This window comes from Astatotilapia calliptera, chromosome 2 (assembly GCF_900246225.1).
Source record: "Astatotilapia calliptera chromosome 2, fAstCal1.2, whole genome shotgun sequence".
NCBI classification, from domain to species: Eukaryota; Metazoa; Chordata; class Actinopteri; order Cichliformes; family Cichlidae; genus Astatotilapia; species Astatotilapia calliptera.
The window spans coordinates 28,185,322-28,199,332 of NC_039303.1; the positions used below are offsets into that span (position 1 = coordinate 28,185,322).

The 14,011-nt window shown below is 41.9% G+C and overlaps 1 protein-coding gene across 4 annotated transcripts in view; it reads right to left on the minus strand.

The window, feature by feature from the left end:
• LOC113036107 (A disintegrin and metalloproteinase with thrombospondin motifs 2-like) overlaps positions 1–14,011 on the minus strand; it is a 138,968-nt gene that overhangs the window by 124,309 nt on the left and 648 nt on the right. For all 4 annotated transcript variants that reach the window (XM_026192209.1, XM_026192201.1, XM_026192216.1 and 1 more), the window contains exon 2: positions 12,422–12,828. In XM_026192209.1, coding sequence (XP_026047994.1) covers positions 12,422–12,828 — 407 coding nt within the window. The remainder of the gene's footprint in view (positions 1–12,421; positions 12,829–14,011) is intronic.

Below are 14,011 nucleotides of genomic sequence, written 5' to 3' on the forward strand. Positions count from 1 at the left end.
TTACATTTTCTCTCTTTGCAACCCTTAGGCTACACTTATCCAGTTCAAATCACATTCCAAAGTCCTGGTGAGATGGATCAGTGACTTAGTGCCTCAATCATTCCTTTGCATATAGCTTGATGTTATCTACTGTATGTACAGGAGACCACTTATGGTCACTTTACTCCTGAATCTATATCTATATTCACATTTGGGCTTACGAGGCTGAGGCCTAAATATCAGGGACAGTGCATCACGTTGGTATATTCCATACTTGATGGCAACTTGTGCACTTGCCTTGTAATTGTCCTCTAGTGATGTCCCACTGAGTTTCTGATAAATATTATTAGTGCACTATTAACCTTGTACAGTGCCAAGGACTCCAATATTCATGTGTGAGGCATTCAGTTGTAGGCGTTCTTGAGGTCAGTCTAGGCGGTGCTCAGGTGGACTGCCTGGTTTTAAAGTCCTTGCATATGCTTTATCGACCAGGACCTTGTGGTTTGGCCTTCTGGCACTTTAGACCCCATGCCTTTCTGAGCTATGCCTATGTCTTGACTCATGTCTACTCAGCTTGGTTGCTGCAATTGCCGAGGGGAACTTCCATCTTGTGGAGAGGCAGATAATTGGCCAGTAGTTTGATGGTGTCGTACCCTGGATCAAGATTGTTCTACTCTGTGTTAGCCAGTATAGATAACTACCTACTGTTAGCAGCCCTGTTATTTGTGCTGCCAGGTAATCATGGAGTGCTTCTTTAAGATTCTTTAGCCAGTAGGTGTGGAGCTTGTCAGGTGCTGTCCAGCTCTTCAAAGATTTATTGTTGGATGTCTGGCTTTGTGATGTTGACTGGCTCTTGCTCTAGGAGGTTGCTGTGGTCTGCTCTGTGTGATGCATCTTTCTGTCAGATGTTTTTCTAGTAATGCCTGGTTTCAGCTCTGGGTACGTCTGTTCTTGTGCTATTTTTCCCTTGTAGCTGAGCGATGGATGATCGGAAAACAGGCAATTTACTCTTTTGGCCTCTGCTTCTCTGGTCTATCACTTTAGCCAAGTGGCCAGAGCTGCAAATCTTTCTTTTTTTAGAGCCTCAGTTATGAACATCTTCTTGCACCTCCTTTTCATCCAGGACCTACTTCTCAGGACACCTTTCTGCACATCATTTACCCAAGTAATATCCTTGATTTTGGATTCCAGCCCTATATTCTTAATGGGGGGCTTCCTCTATGCATAATCATATACTATTATTAATGTGTCAGTGGCATATACAGTTCAGTAAATAATTCTTTGATCTCCTGCAGAATTTGTAAGCTTGCGCTTACAAAGAAATGATCAATCACTATCTTTTATGGCAGTCTAATTTTAATGGGGAGCACCAACCAAAAATCCAGAAAAAAAAGCACATCAGATTTTGGCCAAGATCTTCATCCTCAGCTTATGCCAAACATCAGAATTCTTTGAGTCAAAGAGCGTGACTCAAATAACCACTCATTGCAGTCAAGGTTTGTGTGTTTGAGAAGAGCATCTCTTATCTCTTCATGTTGAACCTTGAAGTAGATGGCCTACAGCAGCAGAGCACCACGCTGGGTGCCACTCCTGTCAGCTAGAAACAGGAAACTGAGGTTACATTTCTCATGGACTTGCCAAAACCGGACAACAGACTCTGCCTTATGTCAGTGCTTCGGGGTGCTAGTGGTGGTGTAATGGTGTGGAGGGATATTTTATTGGCCCACTCTGGGCCTCATTGTACCAACTTAGCATTGTTTACATGATGTGTTATCTAACAAGATAACACATCATGTCACAAAGCTAAGATTCACTCTAATTGGTTTCTTAAACATGACAGTGAGTTCACTGAACTCACATGGCCTTCACAGCTTCCAGATCTCAATCCAACAGAGCACCTTTGAGATGTGGCAGTTTTATAATATAATGCAAGTAAAAAAAATAAACTAATAATAATAATAATAATAATAATAGTAAATAAAAATAAACAATAGGGCGTTGGGGGAGAATTTTTCTGAGATTAGAGTCAGAAACTTATGAGAAGAAAGAAAACAATGAATGGGTGGAAGGATTTTGCTTGATACACAATCCATAAAAAATGCACTCTACCTCATCAACAGTGACTCCATTTGTCATTCCCTGTTTGAATTAGTGGGTTTAATTTCACTGAATCATTTATATTATTTTTCTTGGAAATGTTAAATATGAGAGTACGTTTGACTTTTCTTTCCTTGGTAATTTTTTAATTTTGTTTTTAGCCATGAACTTACCTGTTTAAGCTCGAATAATACTCATGAGTAATGACAAAGTATTGCTTTTCTCTCACATTCTCTGCCTTGCTCTGTATTATCTGTATTGATAATAATAATAATAACAATAATAATAATGATGATGACGCTTTTGTTGTTATTCCATCTCAGATGTTGTTTAAACTTCTTTTTAATCCTATTAAAACCTACAGCAGCTGTTGATAAGGTACATGACCCTGTCCCTGATTCAGAGGATGCATTCAGCCTAACAATGCAGTTGCCAAATCTCACACAGTGCTTTACATGGTCAAGGTCATCTCAAAGTCTCCATTACATCTTGGCAAACAGATTACATAATTGTAAGGCAGTATCCAAAGCTTTCCCTGTACATGTTGGCAGATGATCAGTCACAGTGATCAAAGCACTAGATGTGTTTCTTTGTTTTTGCTGCTCCACTCCAGCCCCCACAGAGTCAGTTATTAGAATACAATATATTATTATATAATATATTACATATGCTGGTACTGTAACAATTCCCGAGATCCTCATACACTGGCAAAAAACCCCAAACCTAACATGCTGGGAGAGAAAAAGTGATTATTTTTCTCTTGCAGAAAACAAAAACAGGAAGCCTTAGTAAGATGAGGAGGGTGTGAGTTTCTGTTTTGAGGTGCGATTCTTGCCGCTTAGCTGCCTGCTGCACCAAGCAAAATGTTTTTTGAACTGTAGATACTGTATGCCGACAGAGATGCAGACAGATAGACAAGATCTGTTTCGTTAAGGAACATGCAAACTGAAAACCAAAATGAGAAGGCACAATCCAACTAATACAAGCAGGCTGGCAGAAAACGCACACGCACGGACAGGAACTGTAAACATATATTATCTATGCTCGGTCAGAGTGTGTGAGCTTCTGGATGCAAGTAAGTGACCTCGGATTAGTCGAAACAATAAAAAGCCACAATTCTTCAAGTTAATTAAGACAGCCCCGTTCTCTATTCCTTCTTTCAGAGCACTGAGCAGGTGGTGATGGTTATGTCGTCGCTGTTGTTCTTGTTCAGGTTTGCGCACATTAAGATTCTGTTGAGCTGTGCTTCCCCCCCACCCCCGAGTTACTCTCATTTTCCTCCCTCCCCCACACTCCCTCCTGTCTGTCTCTTTCTCGCTCGCTCTCTCCCTCTCTCTCATGTTGTGTTTTGTTTGTGAGGATTATGTGGGGAAAACTTCCAGACAAGTGGAAGCTTTAAGACTACAAAGCCACCTGTGTGGTGGCTGGGAGGTAAAACAGTGTGGCCGCTGGAGACTTGGGTCAGGTCAATCAGGGGAGGCAGGCAGAAGGCTTGTTAAGATGCTGAAACAAGTAAAGGATGTCTCGTCCTGTTTCCAAGATCCTCCTCGGAGGCTGCTGGGACCTACAGAACTGCCGATGTGGCCAACATCGATCAGCTTCCTGCAGCCTGTGGGGCTGGCTGGCTAACTGAATGTCTGTCAAGCTGATGGTGGCTGTCCAGCAGGCAAGAAAACATTTCCAAAAATGCTCATTTCTTCTGAATTGCATTTTTTATTATTCATTTTTATTGTGCTTTCACTTAGCTCGTCTTAACTTGATGGTCAGAATTCAATTTAGTTTTATCCCTGCATTTTTCTCCTCGTTGTAAGAAACTGGGCGTGACAGGCTTAATTTGTTTATCTTGATCCTGAAATGCTCTTTGCTCAGTCAAGTGGTACAACTCTGGATCATTGTCACTGCCTGAAATGACATGCCTGATTGCTGACAGCCTATCCCAGCTGTCATAAGGTGAGAGAAGCGGTCACCCTGGACAGGTCGCCAGCCCAGGGCACATAATGGAAACAGGAAATCCCAATACCATTAGCCATATTGGTTCTGGCTCCAGGAGGCTTCACTCTTGCACTGCAGCCCTGAACTTCACCTGGACTTACCTGGCGGCGGCGCATGTGAGAACACAAATGTCTGAGGCAATTTCTAACTGGCAAACTCACTAATGCAAAGTCCAGATCATGTTGTATTGCTTCAAAGAGGGAATAGCACAGCAAATTTTTCAGAGACACAAAACTCTATGTATAGAGTTTGCAGAACAATATGATAATAAAAGTTAGAAAACAGGTTTCACCAGAGCAACTAATGAACTTATGCTATGATAATATATATTATGGATACACTTGTGATTTTTATTATGATAACTCCTGTTTTGGGTCTGTGAACATCTACCTTGTGAATCAGTGGAACAGTTCTGCTTCGGCTGTTGAGTTATGGCAGCTAAACTTTACCCTTAAAAAAATTCTCCCATAGATTTCCACTCGGGATTCACTGAGTGCCTCGTCTCTCTCTTAAAATGTCTCCAACGAAGTGCCTTATTTCATCCCCACTGCCACGTCATTTGAGCTTATTTTACCAGGTTTCGGCATATAAAAATAACTCTCTGTAATCATGACATCACAGAGGTGATTCCCTTAAAAATCACCTGGGGTTCCACTGCGTTATTTTCCTCGGTGAATCCTGTTATTTCAACCACTCGAACAAACCTAGAGCTCCGAGGCAGCCAGCGCTCTGTGAATGACAGAGAGTGAGGGGAAAGGACGGCAAGGGGGCTGGTTAAGTGCACTGAGTGAGTGGCAGTAATCACAGCTCTGGTAAAAGCACTCATTTGCTCTGTGTTGCATTCCTCAGAATGGGCCTCCTCTCCATCTGATTCTAGCTCTCTTTCCCTCTGCTTCTCTCTCGATCTGATAATAGCTCTAGATTGAGTAATTGTGTGTTTGAGTAGCGCTACACTGTAGGGTGGAAACCTGCAATCAGATACTGAGAACACAGTTCTCTCTCTCTCTGTCTCTTCATTCATACCATGCCTCAGCAGTCTGGCCTCTCCACACCCAGCCCTCCCTTCAGCCCTGCAGTTCCTGCAGGGCTCACCCCTATGCTTCGTTTTTTTTCTCCCTCTCTTTCTACACACAGCTTAGTCTACACAGCCAGCGAGGGCCGGGGTCAATAACAGCTGTGCGCCGTGCTGTAATTGATGTCATCATTTCAATTTGAGCTGATTACAGTTGAGAGCTGCTTATCGTGTGACCCGGGGTGGAATAACATGCTGTAGGGCCCAGCGAGCTGTCACGCCTGACCAAGCTTAACTGCTGGACTGGATGGATGGATGAGTTGGCTCAGCCCAGGGCTTCCTTCTCTATTGACTTCTAATGCAGAGGTAATGACTGAGTGCATTACAGGGGCATGGCTGGCGCAAGTGTCTGTGTCGCTGGCATTTAATAGTTCTGGGGCTATTATTGTGATAGGCCTTCCCCTCTGTCAACACTCTCTCACATGATTACCCCTCAGTTGGCACAGAGCTGGATGCATGTGAGTGTGTACTCCCATACTGTATGCATGTGTGTATGTGTGTATGTGTGTGTGTGTGTGTGTGTGTGTGTGTGTGTGTGTGTGTTTAGAAGCTAAAACTTTACCATCTTTAATACTTAAGGTAGAACAGTAACAACGTCAGTTGCATTGAATTAATACAATGATGTATTTTTTCATAGTATGTAGTATTTGCAAGGAATGTGCCAACTCCAAGCATCCACCCACAGAAAATAAATAAATAAAACACCTGTCAGTGCTTTGGCATTTCTCCTTGCAGTTCATATCTGAGTCTTTTCAATGAAAACGCCAAAATAACACTGCCGCCTTCCGGCATTCCTGCTGTGTACTAATAACACACATGAACAGACTGCGGCACACAGCCACGCATAAATGCGGCACATTAGAATCTAGAAAGGGCTACGCCTTCAGGACGAATTATCTGCTAATATAATTATAGCCACTTTATGAAAATACTACACATAAAATATCTTCTAGTTAGTAAGATCTTGAGCTTGCTGTTAACACAAACAGCGGGCACTGCCCTTAACCCCCAACACCACTTGTGCGATCAACACTTAGGAGCAGAGCTGCTGCTAAAAACAGACAAAGCCCGCTCACTAAAGGAACACTGCCTCTTACTGTCTCCTTCCTTTTTGCCGGAGCTCTGAATCTGTGGGTGTTGGGGAGCCACATTCTTTTTCTTTCTCTTTCTCTGTCATTTCCCTGACTCTTTTAATACCTTCATTAGGAGGGCTCTCCTGTTTGCTGCTACCGCTGCTGGCCAAAAAACACGAGACAGAGAGAGAAGTGAGGGGTGGAGACAATAAGAGAAATGTGTGCAGTAGTTTTTGTCATGCAAAGAGGTAAAGATGGTTCAGATTTAAAAAAAATTTTTTTTTTCATTTTACCATTTGCTTGAGCATTTGACTGAATTGCAAAGGTGTGTTTTCTGTTGTGTTTATGAGGACCGACAAGGTATGCAACATATATCCTATCTGTGGAAATGTGGGTTCTGTTATCCAGGTGTGTATCCACCTTGATTTTAGGAGAAAAAGCCAAGATGACAGGTAACTCACTTCCTCTGTTAAAGCCTTTAGGATCGCTTCTCATACTCCCAGATTTTTGGCCTACCCAGACCCTCTGTTCCCACAGTAGACTATAGCTGACACCCCATTTGTCACAACATGCTGATTACCTGAAGCAGAAAGCCTCAAACTGGAGATAAATATCTGCATTTGCCACGCTGCAGTCGCAGATTATATTTGTCTGCTAGTAGGACAAAGCATTCATCTCTCAATCTACCACAGTTTAAACATTATTCAAGCATTATCTGCTTTGTGACACGATTTGCTGCACAGTCTTGACATTACGGTTGGAGCTCTACCTGTAAACGGCTGTCTAAATATTCCACCGGGAATACTGACATATTTCTGATGGAATATGTCGATATTCCAGGTGGGGTATGTGGATATTTCACACTTTCAGTCATTTTACTCCATCATCTCCTGTCTGTCCATAATTTTTTTTTTCTCTCTCCCTTCTTTTTATAAGATTCTTCTTGTCTTTACAAGCTTTCTCTTTAGTTGTTGTGTGTTCGCATTTATGCGTGCCAAACTTTAAAGTTTAGAATGAACTGCTGCAGTGTAATCCTTGACCATTTCAGCCTGTGTGGCCACTTGAAAGACAGGGCCACTTCAAACTTAATAGTGTGCATAGAGCGCTCGCTCTGATTATTTGGTCTCATAAGCGGAGCTCATCGAAAGCAGAATTTTATAAAAACTTAAAGAAAAGCATTACTAGGAAAGAAAAATTAATTTATATGATGTACAAGCCTCCCAAGTGTAAATTACTGCATCTCTGGCTGACAGTTTACAAAGCTACCCTGTGTCAGTCCTCAGAATCTCAAGGTGAGAACGTTTTAATGGATAATTTTGTAATCCTCGATGTCCTATAACTGCAGGGGAAAAGGAGGTCCTCTGACCCTTGACCTTCCACAATCAGGCCAACACAGTCACAAACACGGCAGGAAAGCCACAAGTATGGCCAATCACTCTCACACATACACATAGACATTAACATGTCTCTATATGGAGTTCCAGTTTCTCACAGTTCATTTGTGTCTCAGAAAGTGTAAGAAAACTCCAGATTTTTGTTGTACAGTTTTTCATAAAACCGCTTTTATCTAAGCAAGTGTTTCTTCCTATTAAGGTCAAAGCTGAACCGTAAGCTCAGAGTGAGAGAGTTTTGTTTTTTGTTAAATAATGATGACAAAATCTTAAATATCCATTTAGCACTTTCTTAACCACTTATCCAAATAAAGCGGAGCGGGCTGAAGCCTATCCCAGCTGTGCTAACACTGGACAGATTGCCAGACAATCACAAAGCTACTATGAAAGCATAGACACACCATTCACAACTACAGCCAATTTAGAATTGCCAGCTAACCTCATTGAGGCAACCAGAGCACCCGGAGAAAACCCGCATAGGCAGAGAGAGAAGATGCACCTCCTGCTCCGAGTGCCAACCACGGCACCACCTCGCCTTCAAATTTGAAATGTAAAGTAAGCAGCAGTCCCCAATATGTCCCTCTATCTTTGCAACAGCACAGCCAAAAAAAATCCTGGAACAATTCTTCTGAACCTCCAAACTCAAATACCGAATAAAGCCTTTCTGACATGGCTGCAGTCGGAGGGTTTTCCACTCATGCTGCTGCATACGTTAATCAGATAAAATCAAGACTGTGATTCTCTGAATTGTCAGATTTTCCTCCTCTAACAGGGATTATATTTGAAGACACAACATTTTCAAAGTCAAACAGGTAAACCAATAACCTGGCGCTTACATAGCCAGCATACACAAAAGCATGACCCTGAAACCACAACAATTATGAAGGGAATTATTTTATAAACCTTTTGCTTTTTTTTTTTTACATGAAAAAATAAATAAATAAATATATATATATATATATATATTTGAGAATTTCAAAGTTAAAAGAGCATTGTGCAAAGAAATGAAGAAATGAAGCTTGATGTTTTTACAGCACCATAGTTGTATTTAAATTTCATTTAGAATGACAAATGCATGCATGCACACACACACACACTGCTCAGTTCTCACCATCTATGGTATTCTGCCCCATTTTTGCCTTTAAAAGAATTTAAGAGGTTATTATTATTATTATTGTTAGCTTTGGTTTAAGTTGTATTTTTTCATTTAAACACTACCTTTTCCTTTTTGTAATCGCTCTTCCCTTACCACACTCCTGGGTCATAGCCAGCTAAAGGTTCTTGGTTGTGAATGACAACAGAGGGCAGAAGACACTCTAACCAGGTGTCTGGGTCAATAAAAAAAGAAAGCGGAGGTATTATTTGGTATTTATTTATTTATTGTCATTGTCAAGAACAATGAAATAGCTGGGAAAAGATGTCCTGCGCGGCTCTTCTGGCTTTAAAAAAGACGGATGTGGGCACAGCTAGGCAGAACTTGGCTGTATTTCTTGGCATGGGAGATAGGTTGTAAGAATTGATTAGTAATGATGTGAGTTGTTCAAGGGCAGAGAGAAACAAATTAAATCTAAGCAGACAGCCTCACGTGATTATTAAAAAGGCTTTTTCTTCTCTTTTTCTTTTGACTCTTTCACGTGTTACCTACAACGCTGACATCAATACTGCAAAAGAAGATACAATTTTTAAACGATTCTTAAGCCTGTCTTGAGAAGTCTTTTCATTTAGTTTTATACTCCAAAACACTTTGTGTCATTACTTGAGGGCTAAAATATATTTTAGTGCATTTCAAATCTATGTATGTTTTATATTTTATGTATACTGCTTACATTCTTGAGTTAATGTGTAACTGAAAAGCAACAGGACATAAAAGTGGACGGATATTATTTTTTAGTGAGGAGACTGACAGACAGATATGCGGATACTGAACATATCACAGACAATGCGTATGAAATACTGCAATATAATATCCACTTTTGGTGACAAAAAATATTATTCAACTTATTTATGATTATGCTGAGTCTCTCATATCACTTGATTATGATAAGAGAAAGTTCTTGGGCTGGTTTAATACCTAAAAGGTCCACACAGACGTGAGGGGCAGCACACAAATGCTCTAGTCTTTCCTTACATGCTGAAGAAGAAGAAGGATGCCCACAAGCACAGGAAAAAGTACACATGGCACAGCAGAAACTACATGAGGAAGATGGTGACTAGTGCTGATGCCCCAATTCACTGGCAAGAAAAGGCAGTAAGAGTCAGCTATGTAAGTATTTTGCATTGTTACCCTGAAATAGACATTAGAAAAGATGTTCATGCAGGATAATTAGATATAATGGCTTAAACTAATGTAATGAAATAAGGTTGGTTTAACGTTAGCGGGCTACTCAGCAACAATCCCAGCATTTCTGTCTGTGTCCTGTTAACAAAATGTAACGTTAAGCTGTCGAATAAGCAGTCTGCCACCACAATGTCGGTGATGTAAGATGAATAATCAAATTAGTGTTCATCTAAAATCACCAAAATTAGTAAATTGGTGTGAAACTGGATATTCAGAATTGTGTACTTCTTCTGGTATCTGTACCAACGACTAAATTTCTGGTATGATGACGTCCCTGTGAGTTACTACTGTTTATAATACCAGTGGAGTGTTCAGGAATTCATCCATGCAGATTAGGGATTTTTCTAGTGACTAATTTATTAGTCGTTTAAACAATAGAAAAAAATGTGACTAGTTGACTAGTCTAAAAGACAGAAAACTGTCAGACTGAGCAAACTTTAAATGGAGGTAGTTGCACACTAAAGGAACCTGTGTAGTTTGTATTTAGGATATATAGATATATATATATACGATTAAAGATGTTCCTCGTGAATCAGATCATGTTTAAAATGTTACTGAAACGTGCTAACTCACTATAGCAGTGCTAGCAGCAGTAGCTGTGGTTTATCTCATGTTAGCAGCCACACGTCGGTACGGAATATGGTTACATGCCCCTTTAGCTGCTTGATTATATCCCGGTTTATCCTGATACACCATACAGCTGATCCTATTTTACATCGAACACTGCAAAGAGCCCAAACAACAGCACTGTTAGTACAGATGTCGCCTTTTTCCTTTCCTTTCCTCTAACTTCACTTCAGACAAAGTGAGTGAGAGATGCTTGTTTTATGCAGGTGTAGCGCAAAGGCAGTCCACCTATACCTGCAGAGAGTGTTTTCTGTCAATGTGGGCAGTGTCACAAGTATGTGGTACAACCAGTTTGTGGTCCACTCTTGGTCTGTTCACCAGCCGCGAAGAAGAGCGACGTTATAACATGCAAAGATCTGAAACCGAGTGTTCAAAACACTTAAAAGTGTCCACTGCAGCCACTCTCTGTGCTTTTCATGCTGTATTTTTGATTTTTTCATCACTCCCTTCACTTTTCTGCTCCACTTTTTAACCACTCAGCATTCCACCAACACATAGGTTATCCATGCCCAGCAACATGCAACTGGTATTTTGAAGGACTACAAGGAAGTACGTTTGCAGAAACCCATCTCCATGTCCACACAGAGACACGTATGCAAACAGACACATTTGTGGGACCATAAATTGCACTAGACGGACCTGCCATGGTCTAGTTGACTATCACATCCTGAATGTGGATAACATGGGATTTTGTTCCCCATTTCTTACTATGGACAGATCAAGATTATATCAAAAAAAAAAAATCTAAATCCATGCACACAAGTAGCATGTTTAAATAAAAGAAAGCAGTGCGCTCAACAAACCAATGATCAGCACTGGCTGATCTGTTATGTGTAACCAGCTACACTGCGACAGTAATCTTTATTAGAAATTGCCAAAAGGCTCTGAAATGACAGTCTGGAGCAAGCAGCAACAGCAGTGAGTTGCCGCTGGCTGGTGTCAAGCTAAGTGGGCATGTCAGGCCTATGCTGTCCTGGCACCTTGCCTGCTCTCTCAGTTGCTCGCTCAGTCCCTAGTGTCCCCAACCCTAAACGGATCCAGTTGCTGTTGCTCAGCTCCAGCGGGGGGCCGATCTGGCTGACTAACAAACCCTTTTTTCTAATGAGGAAAACTCCTCCCCAAATCTCATCAGCGCCTGTGCAAACCCCCATGTGCATATTTCCTCATATTTGCTTGCCTATTTTCTTCCGCCCCGAGGCATATCTTTCACACTTGTCCATTCCACCTCTTCCCCGAGCACCGGTCTCCATCTTTCTGCGTCGTCTCATTTCGGTTCCTGTGCACAGTTTTCACACCGTCTATATCTCACTTCTCTCCCTTACTGACAGCCATTCACCAACTGTTTGCCGTCTCCTTTCTTTTTTCTCTATTCATCATCAGCTCTATTAAAAGCATTTACAATTTGAGCTCTTTGAGCAACTGTTGTGCAACCAAAATATTTTGTGGTGGCTATTTAAATTTGAATGCTGTTGTAGTGTTAGCAACTTGTCCACACCTTCTGTATCTATGTATTACAAGCCTGCTAAATGCTATTTTAATAGCTGAAGTAGTGATAAATAAAGAGGTTATCTTTGAAACATCAGTAATCCCTCCTTTTCCTCTTTGCATGACTAAACTAAAAGAGGCAAGAGGACAGAGGGATGAAAACATGACTCAGGCTTTTCTCAGGGCAGACCTAGTGTTGAAGCTTGTTTAGAGGACACCAGGCAGAGCAGGATGGTTGACCCCACGAGTGCTTGTGAGGATCAAATCTTTTATGATCAGCTCTATCCATTCCCTTGTGTCTCCTTGTGTCATTTTGTCCACAGACAACTTTTCAGTCACGAGAGAAGAGCACAGGTCACACACTTACCAGGCCATCACAATTGCTGATCGCCACAGTGGCTCCTGGCCTGTCTGTGATGTCACCCACATACAAGCATTCATCGTGCAATGGCTCAGAGTACCGGATGCTGTCGTTGTCATCATGCCACTCCATCTTGGCTCCGGGTGCAACCAGCCTGGCATTGTGGCGCAGACGTAAGTGGAACTCCCGGCCGAAGATGGTGACGTTGTAGTAAAGCCTCTCCTGAGGGGGCACAGCTCCTCTTGGTCCTTCCCACTCATCATTGCCTTCTCCTACCTCCCTCCTCCGGCGCCTACGGGACTGCCCTCCTGCCATGCTGCCAGCCGAGACGGCGTGTGACAAGAAGCGGCCCTCTGCGTCCACACTGATCGGCCTAACCAGTCCATACTCCCCCAGGATGTGCTGCAGGGAGTCTAGGAAAAGGACAGGTAAGTTGGGTGGGAGGGAGGAAGGGAATGAGACAAGAGAAGGTGAAAGATGGTAAAATGCACAAATGTGGGAGGCAGTCAAGAGGGAGAAGTAGAAAATTAAAAAAAACAGCACAAAGAGGAGGGTACGTCATGGGTGAATAATGGGGGATAAATAGTGGGGAAAATCAGGAGTCATGGGAATGGAAAAAAAGAGGTGGGGGGAGGAAAAAAGGGATTAGGAAAATGTCAAGTTTGGCAAGGAATTATTTATTCCTTATTCCAAGCTGCGGTAAGGGTAGCACAGTGATAAATAAAAAGTGAAATCAGTAACCTTTCACACACACACACACACACACACACACACACACACACACACACACACACACACACACACACAGCCCCACCCATGAACCTAGAGGCGACCCCCGTGCTCGGCAGTTTGCGTTTGGAAACGGCAGCCTCAGCAGTGCACGCTGCGCTCCTGACACCTTCTGTTGCCCTTCCACCATCAACGGGAAAGTCAGTACAAGATCAAGGTGCTAATTGCTGCTTTATCACGCTGTTATATCACCCACAACCTGCTCAAACCGAGAATAAACAGAAAACCTCTATTAAAAACAACAACAACAAAACTGATCCAGTGGCTCAGATCCCCCCCCCCTCAGCCGCTTCTTATCAATATGAACTGAAATGCATCTGTAACCACTGTTCCCATGATCATCAATATCTATGATTAAGTGATTATATTTAAACTGTTCGTACAGATAAGTATAAGACACACGTTTTTAACTGATATCAAATGACGATTTCTAAGATTAGAAAGCTCTTTCTCTTTTAGTGACATGTGACACTGACGTTACAGGTGCAACCTCGCAGCGCTCATACACTAACACATAGCCTGCACACACTGAGCCAAGGCCACTTTATGGTGTCAATGCCATTACACAGTCAAACAGTATGTTGCTGTCACCTTGTATATGGTCCCCGGATGCAGATCCACTTCTTTCTTTCTTTATTTTAATATTTAAGTATCCACCTATAACATCTAATTCATAAAGTTTGCAAACCGATAAAAGCCAAACACACAGTGTAAACATTTCTTCATCCTCCATGTTGGAGGAATGATTTGATAATAGTGTGATCAATAGGCTGACATCCGACTCCAGCGTCCTGTGACAGATCGATA